The sequence below is a fragment of the Conger conger genome, chromosome 2, assembly GCF_963514075.1.
Source record: "Conger conger chromosome 2, fConCon1.1, whole genome shotgun sequence".
Taxonomy (NCBI): domain Eukaryota; kingdom Metazoa; phylum Chordata; class Actinopteri; order Anguilliformes; family Congridae; genus Conger; species Conger conger.
Genome location: NC_083761.1, coordinates 84,980,507 through 85,006,032, shown reverse-complemented (window position 1 = coordinate 85,006,032; position 25,526 = coordinate 84,980,507). Strand labels below are relative to the sequence as shown.

Sequence of the window (25,526 nt, the reverse complement as noted above, 5' to 3'; positions counted from 1 at the left end):
GGCCTGATTGTGTTGAAGGCTGAGCTGTAATCCAGGAACAGAAGCCGAGCATAAGTGTCATGAGAGTCCAGGTGTTGCAATATGGAGTGAAGTGCTAGTGCCACCGCGTCGTCCACTGATCTGTTCGAGCGGTAGGCAAACTGAAGTGGGTCAACAGTGTCTGGAACCACAGAGTTTATTTGTTCTAGCACCAGCTTCTCCAGACACTTCATGGCAACTGAAGTGAGTGCCGGAGGTCTGAAGTCATTCATTGTGGTTGTGTTTGGTTTTTTAGGGGCCGGCACAATGACAGAGGACTTAAAGGTACGTGGGACTGTTTCCTGTGAGAGAGAGGAGTTAAAGATGTCAGTGTACACCCCTGCCAGCTGCTCTGCACAGGCCCTCAGTGCTCTCGGTGCCACTCGGTCGGGTCCCACTGCCTTGCGGGGGTTCACCCGCCTCAGAGCCCCGAGGACCTGTGTGTGCGTCAGCTGAAGCGCTTTCTCCTCTGGATCACAGGTGGCCTTTAAGGGAATGTCTCTGTTTTGTTGGTCAAATCTGGCGTAGAAGCAGTTGAGGTTGTCAGGTAGAGCAGCATCCCAGATCACAGTTCTGTTTGCAACTGTTCTGTAGTTAGTAATTGACTGGATCCCCTGCCACATGCTCCTTGCGTTGTTTTCCCTATAGCAGCTCTCCAGTCCTTGGGTATATGTCCTCTTGGCAGTCCAAATGGATTTTTGGAGCTCATAGCGGGAATGCCTGTACTCCATAATGTCCCCTGACTTGAAAGCTGCACACCGGTTCCTGATCTTGCTGCGTACATCCGCATTGAACCAGGGCTTCTGATTGGGAAAAACACAAATAGTCCGGGAGTCTGGGAATGTAGATTGAAGTGCACCAGTCAATATAGCTGCTAACAGTATCTGTGTACTCATGTATGTTGTCTGTGGCTACCTTAAAAGTGTCCATATCTGTGGCTTCCAAACACCCCTGCAGTTCTGCTAGTGCATCTTCAGTCCACATCTTCACAGTTCTCACTGTGACTGGGCCTGCTTTGAGCTTCTTGATGTAGGTGGGCTGTAGCAGAATAGCAAGGTGGTCGCATTTACCAAAATGCGGCTTGGAGACAGCAGCATAAGCACCTTTAATATTGCAGTAGCATTTGTCCAAGGTGTTGTCTCCCCTAGTGGGGAAATTAACAAGCTGATGGAATTTGGCGATGCTTTTCCGGAGATCACAGTGGTTGAAATCTCCCAGAATAACGAAAGCAGCATCAGGATATGAGTTCTCATGTCTGCTGATCATGTTGTGCAGCTCTCTGAGTGCTGTGTCCTCGTTAGCCGAGGGGGGGATGTACGCTGTGCTCAGAATGATACACTGCAGTTCTCTGGGCAGGTAAAGAGGCCTGCACTTCACGGTAATATACTCCACATCCTCAGAACATGACTGTGATATTACCGTGTTGTCGGTGCTCCAGGACTGTTTGACAAAGATTGCTGTTCCTCCCCCGCGTGTTTTACCGCATTCCTCTGCGCTGCGGTCGGCTCTGTACACTGTAGCCTGCCGGTGTTATGGCCTCGTTGGGGGTCCTTTGTCCGAGCCACGTTTCACAGAAACATAGAACGGAACAATCCTGGATGTACCGCTGTGTTGCCAACCGACTGATGAGATCGTCCATCTTGTCAGACTGGACGTTGGTGAAAAGTATGACCGGTAGAGTTAGCCGTCCTCGGCTAACCAGTCGGCAGAGTCTGCGTTCTGCTCCTCCCCGCCTACCACGCTTCCGTGTGTCAGCCTCCGGGCGCCAGGAGATCCCCCTGCTGCGGCCTGACCCGGCGACACTCCAGCGTGGAGCTGTATCTCCGGGAAGGAGAAATCTCCCTTGTGGCTCAGTTCTCCCGATCGTACGTGATACTAGCTCTAACGTACCGCACATGAAAAGACAAAAACAAAACTAAAAGTACAAAATAAAATAAAACAAAATAAAACCTGACTCGGACACAGGGGAGCGCCATCTTGGAGTGTACTATAATTATACTAGACTATACTGCTTAATCAGTGTGCTATAATTATACTGGACTATAGTACTTAATCAGTGGGATACGCATTCAAATAATGCAGCAGCTTCAGTTTACATGCAGCCATTTAAGTTCAATTCAGATCAAGGAAAGTCTCACCAGATTTTGGGTAAGTGACAAGAAAAACGTCACTGTCTCTGATCTCAAAGTTTTCCAAGCTGTCAATATATTCCGGAGTAAGTTCATAAGTGTCAGTAGGAGGGAACAAGGCATCGCTAAGACGCTTGTACTCCTGCTGAGCCATCAGTCTGAAATGAGATGGAAATACAAAGGGGGAAATCAAACAATATGAAGCTGCAATTTCCATGGACAAATATGGAGTAGAAACAGCTGGAGTAATAGACACATATGCGCCCAAACAAAGACACACCCACACTCACTAACCACTGCTCTATTATGAAAAAAACCCCAACCTAGATGCAGTCATTTAAGCACAAAGTGAAATCAGATCAACAGAAGCCTCACTTGGTGAAAGTGAAGATGAAGTCGTCAATATATATCACTGATGTCAATAGATATCAATCTGCTGATATATTCCAGTGATCTCATGAAGTGTAGAAACAGAGAATAATTTGCACATACGGAGGCAAACCTTTACTTTGACTTTTGAAAATTTTTAAAATATGAATATTTTGAATGTACCAACGATTTGCATTCTTTGACATTTTGTTCTTTTTGAAAGGTTATGCAAAAGTCAGGTTTATCTGCCCTCACCATTGCACCTGACCTTTTTTTTGTTTGGATGTATACAGTTCCCTCCCAAAGTATTGGAACAGCAAGGTGAATTCCTTTGTTTTGCTCTACACTGGAGACAATTGAGTTCTGAATCTGAATTTCAGCTTTTATTTCCTGGTATTTTTATATTATATTTAGGTGATCAAAAGTATTGGAACATGTGACTGACAGGTGTTTCATGTTGCCCAGGTGTGTCCTCTTAGATTAATTGGTTAAACAATACATCAGTCTACTCGCCTTGGGTTTTGCCTGTGAAGACTGCATTTGTGTTAGAAAATATAAACCAAAATGAAGAGAGAAAATTAGGCCATTTTGAAGCGGGGAAATCGAAAAGAGGGGAAATAGCTTGGACAACAACTTGGAATGTCCTAAAAAAGAAAGAAACTGCTGGCGTACTGAGCCATCAGACATCAAACAGGTCGACTAAGGACAACAACAGCAGTTGATGACAGAAACATTGTGAGAGCTATAAAGAAAAACCCCAAAACATCAGTCAGTGACATCACAAACAATCTCCACAGGGCAGGGATGAAGGTATCTCAATCAATCGTTCAAACAAGACTTAGAGAGCAGCAATATAGAGGCTAGACCACAAGATGCAAACCACTCATCAGCAGTAAGAATCGGAAAGCGAGATTACAATTTGCAAAGAAGTACAGAGATGAGCCAGATAAGTTTTATGGACTGAAGAGACCAAGATGAACCTCTACCAAAGTGAAGGAAAGGCCAAAGTGTGGAGAAAGAAGGGATCTGCTCATGATCCAAAACATACAAGCTCATCTGTGAAGCACAGTCATGGCTTGGGTTTGCAGGGCTGCTTCTGGAGTGGGCTCACTAATCTCTATTGATGATGTAGCTTGTGATGAATTCACAAGAATTGATCATTCAGGATGACATTAGCCTCACTTTCACCACACCTGAAGTGTTTGATGATGAATATCTGGCTACAAGAACGAGATATGGCGGCAGATTTTGACAGCTGTGCAGAGAGCTTGGGAATTTTATTCTTGATTTGGCTCCATCCTTCACAATTTTGAAATCACTAGTTCACATTGATGCAGTTAATTAATGTATGTGCAGTTGAATTAGAGATTGGTAGTCAGAGCCCACTTGCTTAAGAGCGTTCTTCATTGTTCTCTCACTGATTCTGCCATCTTGTTACATTACATTAACAGCATTTGGCAGACGCTCTTATCCAGAGCGACATACAACAAAGTGCATACCCATAACCAGGGCTAAGTGCGCTGAAAGACCCTAGAGGGAAGTACAATTTCAATTGCTACCCGTACAACAAAGATAAGGACCAGGGCCTATTTTTTTATTTTTTTTATTTATTTATTTATTTTTTAAACAACAAATAAACAAACAACAAAGCAGAAGTGACCAAACTTAACTATCTAAATACTGCTTACCTAGCCAACTAAAAATACCGAAACACTACGTAAATCACAAAGACAAGAATTAAGGATCACAGGGAGGTAGGGAGGGATGGGGAGAGGTGCTGCTTGAAAAGGTGCGTCTTCAGTTTGCGCTTGAAGGTGGGGAGAGATTCTACAGTTCTGACCTCAACGGGGAGTTCGTTCCACCACCGTGGAGCCAGAACAGACAGTAGTCGTGAGCGTGAGGTGGAGGTTCGGAGAGGAGGAGGTGCCAAGCGGCCTGTGGAGGCTGAACGAAGAGGTCTGGCAGGGGTGTAGGGTCTGATGATTTTTCGTAGGTGAGCTGGGGAAAACCCCTTAACTGCCTGGAAGGCTAGCACCAATGTTTTGAATTTGATGCGAGCCATGACAGGCAGCCAGTGGAGGGAAGTAAGCAGGGGGGTGACGTGTGAGTACGAGTAACCAGACGTGGAGGCGGTCTGGTCACTCGTTGAAGTTGGAGGGGTCTGATGGCGGACGCTGGGATGCCAGCCAAGAGGGAATTGCAGTAGTCCAGGCGGGACAGAACCATCGCTTGGACCAGGAGCTGGGTCGAGTAGGGGGTGAGAAAGGGGCGGATTCTCCGTTTGTTGTATAGGAAGAACCTGCATGACCGGGTCACCGCCGCAATGTTCTTGGAAAGGGACAGTCTGCTGTCCATCACCACGCCGAGGTTCCTTGCAGTGGGTGATGGCGTGAGTGTGGTATCCCCGAGGGAAATGGAGAGATCCAGGTGGGGAGAGGTATTAGCAGGGATGAATATAATTTCAGTCTTGCTTGGGTTGAGCTTTAGATAGTGGTTATCCATCCAGCTCTGGATGTCACTCAGGCAAGCAGAGATACGTGCAGAAACCTGTGTATCAGATGGTGGGAACGAGATGAAGAGTTGGGTATCATCTGCATAGAAGTGGTAGGATAGCCCATGTGCAGTGATCACAGGGCCAAGGGAACGAGTGTAAAGAGAAAAAAGAAGCAGGCCTAGGACTGAGCCCTGGGGAACTCCTGTTGCAAGGGGCCGAGGTGTCGATACCGTACCAGCCCAGGCAACATGGAAGGAGCGACCAAAGAGGTAGGACTCAATCCAGTCCAGGGCTGTGCCACAGATGCCCATTGCTGACAGGGCGGACAGGAGGACGGAGTGATCCACAGTGTTGAAGGCAGCAGAGAGATCTAGAAGAATGAGGGCAGAGGAGAGGGAGGCTGCTGGTGCGGCATGGAGCGACTCACTGACGGAGAGGAGCGCGGTCTCTGTCGAGTGGCCCGATCTGAAGCCAGACCGATGGGGGTCTAGCAGGTTGTTGTTAGAAAAGAAAGAGGAAAGTTGAGTAGAAGCAGCTCGTTCTATGGTTTTCAAAAGAAAAGGAAGAAGAGATACTGGGCGGTAGTTCAGGATGATGGAGGGATCCAGGGTAGGCTTTTTTAGCAATGGAGTGATGTGGGCCCTCTTGAAGGATGCTGGAAAACAGCCAGAAGACAGGGAGGAGTTGACAAGGGAGGTGACAAATGGGAGAATGTCTGGTGTGATAGTCTGGAGAAGAGAAGAGGGGATAGGGTCAAGGGCACAGGTTGTAGGGCGGTGGGAGAGCAGGAGTTGTGAAACATCAGAGTCTATAAGGGGGGAGAAAGTGGAAAAGGAAGGGATGGGCCTAGAGGGGGGGAAGGGCACAATAAGGGGGGCGGTGGTTGTAAAGGATCTGCGGATGACTGACCTTCTCATCGAAAAAGTCAGCAAAGTCATCAGCAGCGAAGGAGGACTGAGGTGGAGGAGGCGGTGCGTTGAGGAGAGAGGAGAAAATGGAGAACAGTTTCCGGGGGTTAGAAGCGGAGTTCTGAATTTGTGTCTGATAGTATTTTGCTTTGGCGGCAGTGACAGCAGAAGAGAATGCCGCCAGGAGAGACTGGTAATTTGTGATGTCTGATGGGTCTCTGGATTTTCCCCATTTCCTCTCCGCTGCGCGGAGGCTGGTCCTGGAGGTACGGAGGGTGTCAGATATCCAAGGACTGGGAGGGGATGTGTGTGGTGGCTTTGAGACAGGGGGACAGAGAGAGTCAAAGGCGGAGGAGAGAGATGAAAGGAGGGTGGCAGATGCAGAGTCAGTGTGGAGTTTGAAGAACGATTCGAGAGGGGGGAGTGAGTCGGAGGTTACGGCGGGCTGAGGAAGTGTGGGTGGAAGGAGGAGGAGGAGGATGAGGAGGAAGAGGGAGGGAAAATGAGATGAAGTGGTGATCAGATGTATGCAGAGGGGTAACCGTGAAATTGGAGCATGAGCAGTTCCTCACAAAGACAAGGTCTAGGACATTGCCCGCCTTGTGGGTTGGAGGAGAGTGTTGCAGGGAGAGGCCGAAGGAGTGGATTAGTGGTAGGAAGGCAGCAGCCTGGGAGGCTTCAAGGTGGATGTTGAAGTCTCCAAGGAGAATCAGTGGGGCGGCCTGCAGCGTAGTGGTTAAGGTAAATGACTGGGCCCCACAAGGTCGGCGGTTCTAATCCCGGTGTAGCCACAATAAGATCCGCACAGCCATTGGGCCCTTGAGCAAGGCCCTTAACCTTGCATTGCTCCAGGGGTGGATTGTCTCCTGCTTAGTCTAATCAACTGTACGTCGCTCTGGATAAGAGCGTCTGCCAAATGCCAATAATGTAATGTAATGTAATGTGCCATCCTCAGGGAAGGAGCTGAGAAGGGTGTCTAGCTCATCAAGGAAGTTTCCCAGGGGCCCTGGTGGACGGTAGATAACTGCAATGAAAAGGTTAGTAGGGTAGGATACTGCAACAGAATGGAATTCAAAAGTGGATATGGACAGGTCAGAGAGGGGGAGAAGAGAGAATTTCCATGAGGGGGAAAGGAAAAGACCAGTACCACCGCCACGGCCGGAAGGCCGGGGAGTGTGTGAGAAGGAGAAGGAGGATGAGAGGGCAGCGGGAGTAGCGGTGTTGTCAGGTGTGATCCAGGTCTCCGTGAGGGCCAAGGAATGGTAGGGACTGGAGGGAGGCATATGCAGGGATGAAGTCAGTCTTCCGAGTGGCAGACTGGCAGTTCCATAGTCCCCCTGTGACAGCAAAATCCTCACAGGGGGTCAGCAGGGGGTAGCTGAGGTTCGAGGGGTTCCGACGCTGTGGAGGCCCACGTCACAGGGCGGGTCTTACATTTACATTTTACATTTTAGTCATTTGGCAGACGCTTTTAATCCAAAGCGACTTACAAGTGCATAGGTTCTACCACAAGTCAAAGCATCACATCCAGAACAAGAAAAATACACCTGGACTGCTGTTCTAAACATATAGTCGTCATTATAAGTGCAATTTTTTTTTTTTTTTTTTTTTTTTTGGGGGGGGGGTTAGACAGGGATAGGGGTATCAGAAGGGGGGGGCGGGGTAAATCAGGAGGGGGGACTAAGGTAGAGTTTGAAGAGGTGTGTTTTGAGTCTGCGTCGAAATAGGGGGAGGGATTCTGCTGTCCTGACAGTGGTAGGCAAGTCATTCCACCACTGCGGAACCAGAACGGAAAACAGGCGTGAACGTGCAGCTCGACAGCCAGGTGCCCGTAGAGAGGGAACCGTAAGGCGACCAGAGCTGGCAGACCGGAGTGGTCTAGCTGGGGAGTAGGGAGTGATCAGGGATTGTATGTAATGTGGGGCAGTCCCCTTAGCAGCCTGAAATGCCAACACTAGGGCCTTGAATCGGATGCGTGCGGCAATAGGAAGCCAGTGGAGGCCAATGAGAAGCGGGGTGACATGAGCCGACCTGGGCTGACTGGTGATCAAGCGGGCTGCAGCATTCTGGACCAGCTGGAGGGGCTTGATGGCGCACGCTGGGAGACCGGCTAGGAGGGAGTTGCAGTAATCCAGGCGGGAAATGACGAGCGCCTGGACTAGGAGCTGGGTGGCTTTCTCCGTCAGGAGATGACGGATGCGGCGTATATTAAACAGAAAGAACCTGCAGGTTCTGGCAGTGGAGGATACTTGTGGAGCCAGGGAAAGGCAGTTATCAAGAGTCACCCCAAGATTCTTTGCCGTACGGGAGGAGGAAACTACAAAGTCCTCCACAGTCAGTGAGAGGTCGATTGACGGAGAGGACTTAGCAGGGATGTAGAGAAGCTCAGTTTTAGCAAGGTTGAGCTTCAGGTGATGGGAAGTCATCCATGCAGAGATATCAGCCAAGCAGGCAGAGATCTGTGTGGTGATTTGGGTGTCAGGGGGGAAGGAAATGAAGAGTTGGGTGTCATCAGCGTAGGAGTGATAAGAGAAGCCGTGGGAAGAGATAACAGAGCCAAGAGACATGGTGTATAGCGAGAAGAGGAGAGGCCCAAGAACCGAGCCCTGCGGGACTCCAGTTCGTAGGGGTTGAGGGTCGGAGAGTGCGCCCCTCCAAGTCACCTGGTAAGAGCGACCAGAGAGGTAGGAGGAAAACCAAGCGAGTGCAGAACCTGTGACACCCATCCCAGACAGCGATGAGAGCAGAATCTCATGGTTGACTGTATCGAAGGCGGCCGACAGGTCGAGGAAGATGAGGACAGAGGAGAGGGATTTTGCTTTAGCAGAGTGGAGTGCCTCAGTGACCGCGAGCAGGGCGGTTTCAGTGGAGTGGCCACTCTTGAAGCCAGACTGGTTGGGGTCATGGAGATTGTTGTGGAGAAGATAAGTGGACAGTTGGGAGCAGACCGCCCGTTCCAGGGTTTTAGCAGGGAGAGAGCAGACTGGGAGAGAGCAGACTGGGATGGGGTGAAACATAACATCACAAACTGGGACGGAGCATTGTTCTGACACGCCTATGTAAATCGCCTACAATTGCAATATCAAATCAAAGCTAATCTACTGATAAATTCCACAGCTATTTAAGCGATTTAAGACAAACGTTCAATCACTCTACAGGTATGCAACTAGTAGAAGTGATTAACAGCGATCGAGACAAACAAACTGGCTCAAGCCCTAACCCTTGCTCTTCAAATTTGCAATTTAAAATCAAACGTTACCGCGTCTCGAGGAAAATCCGCAGCGATACTAGAACACCTGGGTGGAATGATGCACTTACTGAGATCTTATTGTGGCTACACCGGGAATCTAACCAGCGACCTTGCGGGTCCCAGTCATTTACCTTAACCTCTACGCTACAGACCGCCTTACTTTGTTTAAGTGGGCGACATGGCTCAGGCAGTAAGAGCTGTCGTCTCATTGGCTCAGGCAGTATGAGCAGTCGTCTCATTGGCTCAGGCAGTAAGAGCTGTCGTCTCATTGGCTCAGGCAGTAAGAGCTGTCGTCTCATTGGCTCAGGCAGTAAGAGCTGTCGTCTGGCAGTCGGAGGGTTGCCGGTTCGATCCCCCGCCCGGTCTGTGTCAAAGTGTCCCTGAGAAAGACCCCCCAAATGCTCCTGGTCGGTGCCTTTCATGGCAGCCAATCGCCGTCAGTGTGTCAGTGTGTCAGTGTGTGTATGAATGGGTGAATGAGAAGCATCAATTGTACAGCGCTTTGGATGAATGCGCTATATAAATGCCTGCCATTTACCATTTGCCATATAAAACATTGAAAAATAAAGACTGAAAAACAGGCATCGCAGATAAAACATACTTTTACATTTACATTTTAGTCATTTGGGCAGACGCTTTTAATCCAAAGCGACTTACAAGTGCATAGGTTCTTCCACAAGTTGAAGCATCACATCCATAACTAGTAAAATACACATGAAGTGCTGTTATCAACAAAAATACAGTCGAGGGGGTGACATGGCTCAGGCAGTAAGAGCAGTCGTCTGGCAGTCGGAGGGTTGCTGGTTCGATCCCCCGCCTGTGCTGTGTCAAAGTAAATTCCAACCATTTACCAAGTGCAGACTGAAGCCGCACCTCTCCCTGCCCCTCCCTACCTCCTGTAAACCTTAACTGTTGTTGTTGTGTCTTTACTTGTGTTATTACGCTAGGACTAGGATGATATCTTTACTAGTTTTGTTTGGCTAGGTAAGCTGTTTATTGTTCATATATTTGCATGGTACTGAATAAAAAACTGTTTTTAGATATAAATATAATCCATTAATCAGATTAATCAAATATGGCCTAGTCCTTATCTTTGTTGTACTGTTAGCACTTGAAATTGTACTTCCCTCTTTCAGCGCAATTATCCCTGGTAATGGGTACGCACTTCATCTGCAGAAAATAAAATGTTTCCGTCCCTCAAGTCAGGTGCATTTGGGAGGCTACATAAACCTTGGAACTTGGACTGGGCATATTGCCATGAAAAAAAAAATAGATCGAGCAAATACTTTTTCAAAACACATTGTCAAGTATCCTTAAATGAACTCATCTCCACGCTGGAATGCAGCTGGTTTTCTGTGAGCCTGATTACATAAGCATACTTACCGGGGAACGGTAACTGTACTCATACTGCAGTAAAGCGTGTGGAAATGGACTTAGTCATGTGACTAAGGTTTATTGTACCCCAAATTAGTTACATAGGTGTAAGTTGTATACTGAAATGTCCTTTCTATTTTTATTTATTCAGGTCCTGTACCCCACTCTCTTCCTTCTGGACATCTGTTATTATTTAATATCAAGATGTACTAGTATTCATAGTCCTCTTTCTCCCTGTATTTGTCTACTTGGTACAAACAAGATTTTCCAAGGAAATGAGTCAAAGAAAATCTGCAATTGGTTAGGTGCAATTGGGAGGCTACGTAAACCTTGGAACTTGGACATGGAACAGCATATTGCTGCCAAAAAACAAATAGAACAGGCAAATACTTTTTCAAAACGCTTATCCTAAAATGAACTGTATTTCAAGTATTCTAGCTTTCTTCATGCTGGAAAGCAACTGTGGATATGGATTTAGACATGTGACAATGCTAATTGTTTACAATTCCTGCCTCTTTTTCCAAGAAAACATGGAGTGTTTTCTACATTTTATTTGTTCTATATGTCAACTGGCTTATCTCAAAACAAAAGCCATTGGTTTTTAATGGGTCTGAATTAATTAATTAATTCATTAATTATCCTAACCCGCTTATCCTGAACAGGGTCACAGGGGGGCTGGAGCCTATCCCAGCATACATTGGGCGAAAGGCTGGAACACACCCTGGACAGGTCGCCAGTCCATCACAGGGCACACACACCATTCACTCACACACTCGTATGTATGGGCAATTTAGACTCTCCAATCAGCCTAACCTGCATGTCTTTGGACTGTGGGAGGAAACTGGAGTACCCGGAGGAAACCCACGCAAACACAGAGAACATGCAAACTCCGCACAGAGAGGCCCCGGCCGACAGGGATTTGAACCCAGGACCTCCTTGCTGTGAGGCGGCAGTGCTACCCACTGCACCATCCGTGCCGCCTGGGTCTAAATTGTACACTCCAAATATGATAAAATACACTCAGCAAGCACTTTATTAGGTATTTATTAGACTTATTTTTTAAACTTCTACTAATGTAGCCTATCCACTTAAGAGTTATGATGCATTGTGTGTTCAGATATACTCTTCTGCATACCACTGTTGTAATGTATGGTTATTTGCATTACTGTCACCTTCCTGTCAGCTTTATCCAGTCTGGCCATTCTCCTCTGACGTCTCTCAATAACAAGGCGTTTTTATCAGCAGAACTGCTGCTCACTGGATTTTTTTTTATTTTTTTTTGCAAACTCTAGAGACTAGTGTGCATGAAAATCCCAGGAGATCAGCCATTTCAGAGATACTCAAACCAGCCTGTTTGCAACCAACAATCATTCCACGGTCAAAGTCACATATTTCTCCATTATCTGAAGCTCCTGACCCTGAACCTGATCTTGTGGTATAGCTTCTGTATTGCTGCTCTCTAAGTCTTGTTTGAATGGTTGATTGAGATACCTTCACCCCTGCCCTGTGGAGATTGTTTGTGATGTCACTGACTGCCATGTGGAGATTGTTTGTGATGTCACTGACTGATGTTTCGGGGTTTTTATTTACAGCTCTTTCTGTCATCAACTGCAGTTGTTTTCCTTGGTCGACCTGTTTGATGTCTGTTGCTGAGTACGCCAGCAGTTTCTTTCTTTTTGAGGACATTCCAAGTTGTTGTAAAAGCTATTCCCAATGTTTGTGCATTTCCCCTCCTTTCTAAGCTTCAAAATGGCCTGATTTTCTCCCAAAGACAGCTCTCTCGTCTTCATGTTGGTTTATCTCTTCTGAAGAACTTCTTCTGAAGTTTCTTCTTCAATACTATAACTGTTTCGCTGCTGGTACTTCGAATCGCGTTTCAGGAAAGAAAGAGTCGTTACTCGAAATTTGAGGGTGTAAGACAAGTTTCAGCTCTTTATTCGTGGTTCCAGGTAGTGTGCACGTTCTCCTGAGCTTTCATCAATCTTACACAATCCTTACTGGGAATGACAGAGTTTATATCAATATCTGAAAGGAAGTGCTTCATCCATTGTGACAAAACACTCCTTTAGATATGATAATGTCTATTGACAGGTTTCCTGGTTAGGCCAAATGGTTGTGCAGACAAATGTTTGTCGGCACCTAGACCTCAAAACAAGGCCAGGAAAGGAAATGTAAATAGAGTGGGGGAAAACAGGGTGATTGTGGGGTTTATGCATTTGAATAGGAGCAGAACTTGCGTGTCAACTTTTTAGCTCAGTTACATCTTTTTAGCTCAGTTACACCTGTCAGTCACATGCTCCAATACTTTTGCTCACTGAAAAATGTGGAGGTCTGATACAAAAGGTGATATGTTCACAAATCTAGATAAAAATACCAGGAAATAAAATCTGAAATTCGGATTGGGAGTAGAGCAAGGAATTCAACTTGCTGTTCCAATACTTTTGGAGGGAACTGTATATCCCTCAGGTCAGGTGCAATGGTGAGGGTGGATAAACTTGACTTTGGTTTGCATGACTTTCAAAAAGAGCAAAATGTCAAAGAATGCAAATGGGCTGGTTTCCTGTGAGCTTGATTACAGACGCATGGGGGGACCGTGACTGGGCTAACACTAGTGTAGCGTGTGGAAATGGACTTAGTCATGTTACAGCGTGGGGAAACGAGCCTGGGAGTGGGCCGTGAGTTTGTGAATGTCCAAAGGTAACCAAAGAAAAGGTTTGCCTCAATAGGTGCCGATTATTCACTGTTTCTACGCTCCATGAGATCACTGGAATACGTCAACAGCTTGATATCTATTGACATCAGTGATATATAGACGAATTCATCTTCACTTTCCCCAGGTGAGACTTCTGTTCACTTTATGCTTAAATGGTTGCCATCTAGGCTGAAAGTGTTTTTGTTTTTTCACAATAGAGCAGTGGTTAGTGAGATGGTTTGTGTGTGTGTATGGTTGCACTGCAGCTGTTTCTACTCCATATTTGTCAGTGGAAATTGCAGCTTCACATTGTTTGAGTTCCCCCTTTGTATTTCCATATCATTTCAGACTGATGGCTCAGCAGGAGTACAAGCGTCTTAGCGATGCCTTGTTCACGTACAAGAGAATCGTCTACCCTACTGATGACAGCTATGAACTTACTCCGGAATATATTGACAGCTTGGAACACTTTGAGATCAGAAATAGTGACATTTTTGTTGTCACTTACCCAAAATCTGGTGAGACTTTCCTCAATCTGAATTTGCTTTGATCTTAACCTTCCTATTATGTTAAGAGTTTATGACCGCTTTTATGTTTGGGGTCAAATTGACACCAACAGTTTAAATAAACACAAAATTATTGCAAAATAAAATTTTTGACACTTAATACACATACTTCACACATAATAATTATAACAACAAGTTATTTTTCATTGTTATAATTCTGTAACACACACGATTGTAACATCAGTCAAGGTTTCTGTTTCTTTAAATTGTACATTAATTGTTTGTGATCACCTGAAACATAATGTGACTTATTGTAGCAGACGAGCGTATGCTCTCTGAAGTGATGTAACCATGTCAACAACCATGCCTTCAGCTACAATCACGTATTTTCCACGTAAATTTACTGTGCATGTATGAGAGTACAAATTTTTGTACTTTGTACTTTTTGTGAGTTTTGTTTGTCAAATGTGTTAAATGAGCTTTTTGATGTTAAATGTTGTAACTCTCTGTTTTGCTTTTACCTTTTTTTCTATCAGGATCTGAGATCTGTTGTTGTGAAGATCAGTGACTTTGTGGGGAAAAACGTGTCTGATGCAGCAATTGATGAAATAGTGAAGCGAGTCACGTTCACGAAGATGAAGGTCGATCCTTTGGCAAACTATGAATTCCTGCTGGATACTGTCATGGACAAAGAGAAGGGAAAATTTCTTCCCAAAGGTATGGAAAAGATAAAAACAAGAAATAGTCTGATCAGAATTAAATAATTCTTCATCAAGGTCAGTCCTTGAGGGACACAATAACCTGAATTACTTTGGTAAATATCCATCTGTATATCCACACTCATTGTTTGTTGAGTATGTATCTGTATAAATGGTGGAAGAGGCTGTCCTAAACACAAATGAATAAAGTTCAGAAGTCTTAAAATGTATAGCTGCTATAAGGTGTTTAGATTAATCTGCACCATTCTCTGCTCTCTCAAGTAATTCAGTAAAAATGAAATGGTGGTAAAATGACTACCTTCCTTCCCCATTCACAAAATTCATTTTAGTTCATTTCCTGAACTCTGAAAACTGAAATGGAATGAACTCCAACCCTCCAATCCTCTGCCCCCCGACTCAAGTTTGTCAGCTCCCTGAATAAGGATGTATACTGTACTCTTCACCTGGAGTATCTGCAATAAGATTGGGAGAGGTTTTCCATATGAGCATTTTAAGCACAAGATATTCTTGTGTCAGATGTGCTTATCTTACCAAATACATCCCTAATGACAAATATAATATCAAGAATACTTCTGATGATGAAAGCAATACAGTTGGCTACCTGTCATAGTTATCTGTGTGTCGTTGTGATTCAGGTACAATTGGGGACTGGAAGAACAACCTTACGGTGGCTCAGCGTGAACGCTTCGACAGAGTCTTCCAGGAGAGGATGAAGGACTTCCCTCTGTCTTTCGTCTGGGACATCAGTGAGCTCCGTGGCTGATGTTTCAGATGTCATCTACAAACTGGACAGAGTATACAGTGCAGTCCATAAGTATTTGGACAGTGACATACTTTTTGTTGTTTTCACTGTACTCCAGCGAAGAAACAGTTGACGTGTAGTAAATGCACTATTTTGCTTGCCGTGATCTTATTCCCAGTACATTGTTACAATTTCACTTTAAAAGTTATGAGCAAAAAGTAACGATGGTTGCATGAACACTGAATCAAGCTTAATTGCATGCACGTGTGCATTGCCATTTTGAGGGTGGCTGTGTAGAAGGGTGTGACATCTTACTCCTGATTGGGGGGGATTGTCTTCCTAATTGCCGTCTCCTTTCATTTCAGTTCCATGACCACATCTGTTTTAAAAGGCTCCGTGTGGCAACCGATAAGGTGTGACCGCAACAGGCATCACAGGAGCAGCACTCTATACTTGCCGATATCATCATCAGCTATACCCTATAGTTTATTGTCTTCATCTCCCTTCCGGGGGTTCGTAGATGTACCATTGGCGTGTGGCCGCAAAGTGGCAGTATGTGATTGCTGTCAATAACGTGTTTCGTACGCTCGCATTTGATCGCAGATGATTTATACGTTTGCTTGATCGTATACTTGCCTGTAGAGTTGCACCGATTTGTCTTTTCATTTTGCACACGTTTCCTCCATTGCGGATTTGCACATTTAATATCCATACTACAGCTGCTTTCTGCACAAAACATGACAAAATACAAGGTACTTGTAGACACGTACCTGGATTGTAATCCCTCTTGTGTAGCCACGCGTATGGATTCTTAATTTGTGCTTGTCCAATTACATTGCCTTCGTATGTACTTTAATATTTTTATTGAATGATATTGCTGGTAATAAACCGAACCTATTTCCATAATCCTGTTTGGCGTATTTGCTGTAGTGTACTCCATTGACCCACGCCGATTACTGACTTTTCACGGACCTGTGTTTCCTCAAAAACCACCAAGTAATTATGTATTACCCCTCAGTAAACTGTTAGGTTTAATGTTATGGACTGTGTTTCTGTTTAATTAGCCCGTTTGTTTTCGACCCATTGCCTGTGACCGCGACTATTCTTTGGATTATCCTCATTACACCGGTTTGCTGGAGATCTGACCCTTTGCCTGGACTATCGCTTATGAACTGCCTTATCACTGCTATAACTGTTTGCTGGCTATTGACCCTCGTTGTACCAAACTACCCTGAGAAAATAAAGACCTTAAAAAGTGTTTGGTTGCAATTACTGTGGTTAAAGGTGGTGCAACAGGATACGGACACGTTTACCGTAGTATAGCGTGTGGAAATGGACTTGGGTCTCTTCATGCTGGAATGCAGCTGTTTTCCTGTGAGTCTGATAACATAAGCATGGGGGGGCTGTTACTGTACTCATTCCGTAGTGTAGCATGTGGAAATTAATTAGTCATGTGACAGCATGGGGAAATAACTGGGTGACAGGCTTGGGAGTGGGGCGTGAGTTTGTGAATGTTCAAAGGTCGCCAAAGAAAAAGGTTTGCCTCAATAGGTGCTGATTATTCTCTATTTCTACGCTTCATGAGATCACTGGAATACATCAACAGCTTAGAACACTCTGACATCAGTGATTATTACTGTATATTGACACCTTTGTTGTCACTTTCCCCCTGACACTGGTGAGGCTTCTGTTGATCTGATTTCATTTTGTGCTTAAATGGCTGTATCTATGCTATGCTTTTTTAAAAATTTTTTAATTAAAAATGTATTTATAATGAAGCACTAGTTAGTGAGTGTCTGTTTATGCGTGTACATGATTGTATGTGTGTGTCTATTACGACTGCGGCTGTTTCTACTCCATATTTGTCTGTCGAAATTGCAGCTACTGATTGTTTGATATTCTTACCTCAAATACCTTGTATTTTTACTTCATTTCAGACTGATGGCTCAGCAGGAATACAAGCTTCTTAGCGATGCCTTGTTCACATACAAGGGAATCGTCTACCCTACTGATGACACCTTTGAACTTACTCCGGAATATCTTGACAGCATGGAACACTTTGAGATCAGAGACAGTGACGTTTTCCTTGTCACTTCCCCAAAATCTGGTGAGACTTTCCTCAATCTGGATTAGCTTTGATCTTAAATGGCTGCATTAAAAAAAACAAAAAAAAAGATTAACGTCTTCTATTATCAATGATGAAAAGTTTATTATTTGTAACATCCCATTCCATTCCATATCTGTTATGAGGAGGAGAGATGGCCACGCGAGGTGAGCTCATCACACCCAATGAACTTGAATTAAGTTTGGCTAAAACTGCTGATGCTCATCGAATAAAATAGAAATGATCTAAAAAAAAACACATGGCAACACGTCATGAAACAGTGGTAAGGAAAGGTTAAAGTTTGCTTAGCAATCACGTGGAAGGGGCTTAGCAATCATGTGGACGATATATAGTACCCTGTATCTTATTTTATCTGGTCTAATCTAGTCACATTGCCTCTCAGAAGCCACTGGAATGCTGGACTGACTTGGGTAACAGCAGATCTTATCAGCTTAGCCTTTGTTAACATTTATTTAACATTTTGAAATTACCGCACCTTATATACACTCACTGAGTACTTTATTAGACCTGTACACCAACTTGTTAGTGCAAATATTTAATCAGCCAATCATGTGGCAGCAACTATGCATAAAAGCATGCAGACATGGTCAAGAGGTTCAGCTGTTTTTCAGACCAAATATCAGAATGGGCAAGTGACTTTGACAGTGGAATGATTGTTGGAGCAAGACAACAGGGTGGTCTGAATATCTCAGAAACTGCTGATCTCCTGGGATTTTCACACATAAGTCTCCAGAGATTGCAGAGAATAATACAAAAAACAAAAAACATCTCATGAGCAGGAGTTATGTGGGCCTTGTTGAAGAGTGGTCAGTGGAGAAGGCCCAGACTGGTCAAAGCTGTCAGGAAGGTGACAGTAACGCAAATAACCACGCGTTACAACAGTGGTATGCAGAAGAGCGTTTCTGAACACACAGCATGTCAAACCTTTTAAGTGGATAGGCTACAGTAGCAGAAGACCAATAAGTCTTAAAAATATGCATAATAAAGTGCTCACTAAGTTTTTTCATTTCCTGTTTCCAGGGCTTTTTGCCCTGTTGCTGTACCATGCCCCCCGCACCTGATGTGTGTTTTTTCTTGTATCATTCCATGAGTGCTTCAGCAGATGCACATGACAGGGAGGGGACGTGGCTTGGCAATACTATATCCATCCTTCCATTATCCTAACCCGCTTATCCTGAACAGGGTCGCATGAGGGCTGGAGCCTATCCCAGCATACATTGGGCGAAAGGCAGCAATACACCCTGGACAGGTCGCCAGACCATTGCAGGGCACACACACCATTCACTCACGCACTCATACCCACGGGCAATTTAGTCTCTCCAGTCAGCCTAACCTGCATGTCTTTGGACTGTGGGAGCAAACCGGAGTACCCGGAGGAAACCCACGCAGACACGGGGAGAACATGCAAACTCCACACAGAGAGGCCCCGGCCGACGGGATTCAAACCCTGGACCTATTGTCTTTACAATCGCAACTGATGTGGGAGTCAAGTGAGAGGTTTGGACCCAGGATGACTCCAAGGTTGCAAACTAGGGGTGAGGGAGAGATAACTACGTCATTGATGCTGAATGAAATTTGGGCAGACTTGTTCAGTGTGGATTTTGAACCGATGAGCATGACCTCTGTTTTGTCGCTGTTTAGTTGAGGAAGTTTGATTGTCGAGAGGCAGGCTTCAATGTGGTAAAATGCCGGGTTACGGAAGGACTTGGTGCTGATGTAGATTTGGGTATCGTCGGTTTAACAGTGGAAATCCCGGTATCATCCACGGATGATTTGTCCAAGTGGTAAAATGTAGATGGTGAAGAGGAGGGTGTCGAGGACAGAACCTTGAGGAACGCCCAGTGGAACACACTCAACACCCAGGTGCAGCAGCCTTTCCATGAAGGGGTAATGGTTCACTGTATCAAAGGCTGCACTTAGATCCCGTGGGATTAGGGTGTTGAGGGCACCACAGTCAGCAGGTAGTGTTATGGATTGGACATGTATGGCTACTCCTGGAACTGCTTTTTATTGAGTGATGACAACAGAAGCAGGATGAATTCTGAAGTGTAATTCTGCTCAGATCCATTCAAATTCCTGAAAACCTGTTTGATGGCGCTCACCTTGCCACGGGACAATTATCCAAAACACTGGGTAATTGTTTTTCAGGGAGAAGAAGTGAAGCTATATTGCATGTCAATCGCCTGACCTGAATCCAACTGGACGTGGACATGTCACTTGCAGAAAACTGGGGCTCATTCATCATTCAGCATGACTGCAAACAGAGTGGTATGTATAGAGTATAATAGTAGAGGAACAATTAGCTCATTGAGAGAAACCAGCGCTGCGTGTATCAAGGCAAAGTATGAATGTTCACAAACATTATGCCAACATATTTAGGATCCCCACCTCCACCCCCCATCCCACATGAATGTGGTCTTGAGTGGATGCATGACTGCACCACTTGCAACAGACACAGAGAGAAGAATGGTGAGAGTTAGTCTAGTTAAGCCTGGCTACAGATAAAACAATTTTTTAAAGAACTTAATCATCTATTCAATTGCCGATAGTATTGGAGGGGGCAAATTAGCCCCCACTCCATTATCTCTCTCACTCACACTCTAACTTACTCAATTTCTTGCTTGCTCTCATTCTCTCTCTCTCTCTCTCTCGCGCTCTCGCTCTCTCTCTCTCTCTCTCTCTCTCTCTCTATCAATCAATCATGCTCCCTCCCTCCCTCAGGCACAGTATGGACCCAGCGCATTGTTACCTTGCTGTATGAAGAGGACTTCCCAGACTCTCTGGACAAGACCACATTTGAGCGCATGCCCTGGGTGGAGTTTTTAGTTAAAGGTACGGAATACACCAAACGGCCATCACCCAGGCTGTTCTGCTCCCATCTGCAGGAGCACCTGGTCCCCAGAGGCCTGCAGGAGAAGAAGGCCAAAGTAAGTTGTCAGGTGGAGGTGCCCCATGGACATCACACATTGTACTCTTAATTTATGTCCATAGACTGTAAACCTGTACACCCTGTAGGTCAGTGTAGGTTCAGTAAATTTGCTGTGCATGTATGAGAGTACAAATATGGCTGCTGATAGTAGGAATCCTCAAACTATTTGTGTGGTGGCACAGACATTTAATCACAAAGCTCGGAATTACGATTAATTAGATCCACAGTTTTCATTCATTTCATATGTGTGATACTAAGCCTGCTGCATCTCTTTGTTCAGGTCATCTACGTCACCAGGAACCCCAAAGATGTCCTAGTTTCTTACTTTCATTTCACAAATTTCATGCTAAAACTGGAGAAACACAAAGACTTGGATGAAACACTGGATAAATTTTTCTCCGGTTGGAGTAAGTTTGTGTCAGGGTTCTAACAGCCATTAAAGCTGGGGTAGGCGATCTTTGCTTCATTTAGTACTTTTTCTTTTATCCAAAGCAATGTACAAAAAAGTGCAAAGAACAGTACAGAACAGGTCGGATGAGGAACAATTCACATAGGATTGGCTGTAAAGTGATGAACATAGGTCTAGTAAACAATGTTTACATTAAGTAAGGATCTACAGTACAGAGATATACACATTAACGACATGCATTGTTGTATCCATTGTGCTTTTCAACTGGTTCAGCCCCCTAACCCTGAATCTTGTTTTAACTGATCTTTGCAGTGGTTGGTGGTTGCTGGTTTGACCACGTCAAGGGATGGTACAACAACAGAGACAAGTACAACATCCTCTTTCTAAGCTATGAAGAAATGATCAAGGTGATGTGGGGGGCAGGGGTAATTGTATACATAACACCAGACACTGTGGATAGTTTCCTCCAAATTCTATTTGGTGTCAAATGTTAAAGTACATCTCCATGTTTTGCTTTTTTCTTTCAGGATCTGAGATCTGTTGTTGTGAAGATCAGTGAATTTGTGGGGAAAAATATGTCTGATGCAGCAATTGACAAAATAGTGGAGCGGGTCTCCTTTAAGGAGATGAAGGTCGATCCTTTGGCAAACTATGAATTCCTGCCGGCTGATGTCACGGACAAGGAGAAGGTGAAATTCCTACGCAAAGGTAAGCAAAATCACCTGTTGTCATCTTCATGGTCAAGTACTCAAGCTGATACCAATAATAATAAAAAACTTTATTTCGAAAGTAGTAAAAATAAGTTAATACAGACGTTCACTGATGTTCATACAATCTTGACGCTCACCCTCGAGGTACAAAATACTTGAAGATATTTAACCGGAATGAGTAAATATACAACCGCAAAAATACTAATAATATACAGTATCTGTATAAATGGATTGTATGTGAAGAATGAAAGCTACTTGTACTGAATGCCTTTTACCTCCGGAGACCCAGGATGACAAAAACATGTTGCAGTGAAAAAATTCAACCCCTCCTGTATGACTGAACTCAGAGTCTACCAAGTCCACCTTCCTGTCCTTACCCTCTCATATTCTCCTCCCACCCACAAGGCAGGCAACATTCTTCACCTGGTTTTCACAAGGTCCTGCATGACAACAAACCCCTCAGTAACACCCCTCTGTATATCTCACCATCCTTCATCTCTTTTTCTTACCCACTCTCCTCTAACACATCATCCATGCCTCCCTCCCACCATCCGCTATCACCTGTCAGCGCAATCTATGCCACCTTTCAACCTCCACCCTCTCCTCTATAATCCTCTCCTCCATACCATCTTTGGTATGGTGGTATAGACTATAATGGCACTTAAATAGTTATATAGATATTGTTGTGTTTTGTATTAGCTATTGTATTGTTGTACTCAAGGTATTCTAGCTGTGGTATGCTAGTTTGGAAGTTGATGTATTCTTCAAGGGTTTGGATTGGGTTCTGATTGTATCTGTATGGTCACACTAGGACTCAGAACTGTACTGTCCTCTCAGGTCCTCTTCATACTTGTACTTGTACTTGATCTGCACTTCGTTGTACATCGCTCTGGATAAGAGCGTCTGCTAAATGCCTTGTATTGTAATGTAAAATAGTCTGGGTTACGGAGTCACTCCACTCTGCTAAAGCCAAATCCCTCTCCTCTGTCCTCATCTTCTTCGGCCTTCGATACAGTCAACCATGAGATGCTGCTCTCGGCGCTGACGGGGATGCATTCGCATGGTTATCTTCCTACCTCTTTGGTCGTTCCTACCTGGTGACTTGGAGGGGCTCAGTCTCTGACCCACGCCCCATGCGGACTGGTGTCCCGCAGGGCTCAATTCTTGGTCCCCTTCTCTCTGTACACTATATCTCTTGGTTCTCTTGCCATGACTTTTCTTACCGCTCTTATGCCGTTGACACGCAACTCTTTCTTTCCTTTCCGCCGGATACTCAGGCCACCATGCATATCTCTGCCTTATCTCTGCCTGCTTGGCTGACATCTCTGCGTGGATGACCTCCCACTACCTGACGCTTAACCTTGGCAAGACTGAGCTTCTCTACATCCCTGCTAAATCCTCTCCGACAATCGACAATCCGACAATCAACCTCTCACATGTGATGTCCTTGGGGCACCTCCACCTGACAACTTACTTTGGCCTTCTTCTCCTGCAGGCCTCTGGGGGCCAGGTGCTCCTGCAGATGGGAGCTGAACAGCCTGGGTGATGGCCGTTTGCTGTAGTCCGCACCTTTAAGTCAGTCCTCCTCCCACACAGCCAAGAATCTGGGGGTGACCCTTGATAACCCTCTCACCCTCGCTCAACACATATCCTCAACTGCCAGAACCTGCAGGTTCTTCCTCCATAACATACACTGTATCCATAATCTCCTCACGGAGAAAGCCACCCAGCTCTTAGTCATCTCCCACCTGGATTACTGTTACTCCCTCCTGGCTGGTCTCCCAACTTGTGCTATCAAGCCCCTTGAGCTGGTCCTGAATCCTAAATGCTTTAATTGCTCCCTACGCCTCAGCAAGACCACTTTGCCAGTTCTGGTCGTCCTTTTAGTCCCCTCACTATAAGCACCAGATGGCCAAGCTGCACGTTCACGCCTGTTCTCTGTTCTGGTTCCTCAGTGGTGGATTGACCTGCCTACTACTGTCAGAACAGCAGAATCCCTCCCATTTTTCAACGCAGTCAGCCCACTTTACCCGCTAATTTACAAGATACTCTTGTACACTCTCTGAAATAAAGGTATGAAAAAGTGGCTAAAAAGGTACAAATGATTGTCGCTGGGGCAGTATCGTATAGGTACTTCAAATTCTACCACAAGCCAGCAATATTTCTGAAAGTGTCTAGGATGTGCTTATCTTATCAAATTCATCCGTAATGACAAAAATAATATCAATAATACTTCACTGATAAATTATATTATAGAAATTTTAAAGTACTTATTGAAATGATTGAAAGCAATACAATTGGCTATCACTGTTACTTTGCACTGAAGTTCATTGTTATCTGTCTGTGTGTGTCGTTGTGATTCAGGTACAATTGGGGACTGGAAGAACAACCTTACGGTGGCTCAGAGTGAACGCTTCGACAGAGTCTTCCAGGAGAGGATGAAGGACTTCCCTCTGACTTTTGTCTGGGACATTAGTGAGCTCCATGGCTGATGGCTCTGTTTCAGATGTCCTCTACAAAATGTACAGAATATACTGTATATCTGTGTGGCATAGTTACCCATTGTGTCTTCATTTAGTCACATTCTTTCATTTTCAATATGGAACGATAAATATTATGCTATAAAATGCAATATTCAGCAGTATGCATATGGTGTCAAACCAATATAGGCCTGACAGAAGTGTATTCTACACAGTTGACATATTGTTTTAGGGGAGATTTAAAACATTTTGAATTGTCAAATTCCTTTTTTCCTTTGTTTGAAGCACATTGCGCACATTTTAATGGGGCATTATATTTTGATTATATTTGTCATAATGGACGCTTTCTGTGCTGATTAAAAAATTGCATTTCAATCATGGAACAAGAAGGAAATACTCTTGTTGAAAAGACAAGATAAATGAAAATGATTTTTGTCACACAGTCTCACGTACACACAAATAAATGTGCACTCCTGCTCATACTGGAACACTATATTGTGAATAGACATGAATGTGCACAAGCTCCTCTTTGACCTTTGACCTGATATTTCTCTTTGATTTACCTGGTGTTGCTTCAACAGTTACCTCAGTTCCAGCTATTTAAAAAGGCAACTGTTAAGAGTATCACAGAATGTAGCTTCAATCAGTTATGCTGCTGCATGGATGGGCCCCTCTGTGGCTGGACCAGGAAGGAGCTGTTGGTGCTCAAAAAAAACCCATCAATTAAATTGTTCTTTGCAAAGAAGCATGGGCTAAAATTCCTCCACAGCAATGTGAGAGACTGATGTCAAATAATAGGAAGTGTTTGGTTTTTGTTTTGGCAATTTGGCAATTAGCTTGGCAATTATTGTGGCTAAAGGTGGGGCAACCAGTTATTGGGCTTAAAGGGGCAGTTTGTTGTTGACGGGTGATTTGGGTGTTTCGATACCTTTTTTCGTAAAATAAATTAAATTGTAATTTCAAGAAAATGTTTTGTGTTTTCTCAGGTTCCCTTTGTCTAATGTCACATTTTGTCTAAAGATCTGAATCCATACAGTGTGAGAAATATGCAATAATAAAGGAAATCAGGAAGGAAGCAAATACTTTTTCAAGGCACTGTATGACCGTATAAACACATTGTCAAGTACCCTTAAATGAACTGCTCTCTTCACGCTGGAATGCAGCTGTTTTCCTGTGAGCCTGATTAGATAAGCATGGGGGACCTGTAACTGTACTCATTCTGTAGCGTGTGGAAATGGTCATGTGACAGGGAGGGGGAACAGGCCAGAGAGTGGGGCGTGAGTTTGTGAATGTTCAAAGGGTGCCAAAGAAAAGGCTTGTCTCCATATGTGCCAATTATTCTCTGTCACTGGAATACATTAACAGCTTAGAGCACTTTGACAGCAGTGACATAAATAGCCGGTGAGACTTCTGTCGCTGCATTTATGCTCAAAGTGGATGTTTTTTTCATAATAGAGCAGTGGTTAGTGTGTATGTGTGTGTGTGTATCTGTGTCTGTTACGACTGCCGCTGTTTTTACACCATATTTGTTTTCCGGGATGCATTTTGCCATTCCTGAGAGTTTGGGATGTGTTTGAATGGTGTAATCAGCCTGATTAAAAGACCTGCCTCGTCCCCATCCCCCCGAGGGTGCTCACAGAAAAGTGGCTAAAAAGGTACAAATGATTGTCAC

General features: G+C 44.6%; 2 protein-coding genes across 2 annotated transcripts; both read left to right on the top strand.

Moving 5' to 3' along the window:
- The first annotated feature begins 13,180 nt into the window (after nucleotides 1-13,180).
- Nucleotides 13,181-15,222, top strand: LOC133121420 (amine sulfotransferase-like). Its single transcript, XM_061230585.1, has 4 exons — nucleotides 13,181-13,239; nucleotides 13,583-13,643; nucleotides 14,277-14,457; nucleotides 15,095-15,222. The coding sequence occupies exons 1-4, from the start codon at nucleotides 13,181-13,183 to the stop codon at nucleotides 15,220-15,222; spliced, it is 429 nt and encodes a 142-aa protein (XP_061086569.1).
- A 1,920-nt stretch (nucleotides 15,223-17,142) lies between these two features.
- On the top strand, nucleotides 17,143-24,281 carry LOC133121692 (amine sulfotransferase-like). Its single transcript, XM_061231082.1, has 6 exons — nucleotides 17,143-17,308; nucleotides 20,048-20,253; nucleotides 20,536-20,662; nucleotides 20,977-21,071; nucleotides 21,192-21,372; nucleotides 23,739-24,281. Exons 1-6 carry the CDS (start codon nucleotides 17,143-17,145, stop codon nucleotides 23,864-23,866), a joined length of 903 nt encoding a protein of 300 aa, XP_061087066.1. The 3' UTR covers nucleotides 23,867-24,281.
- Nucleotides 24,282-25,526: the final 1,245 nt, after the last annotated feature.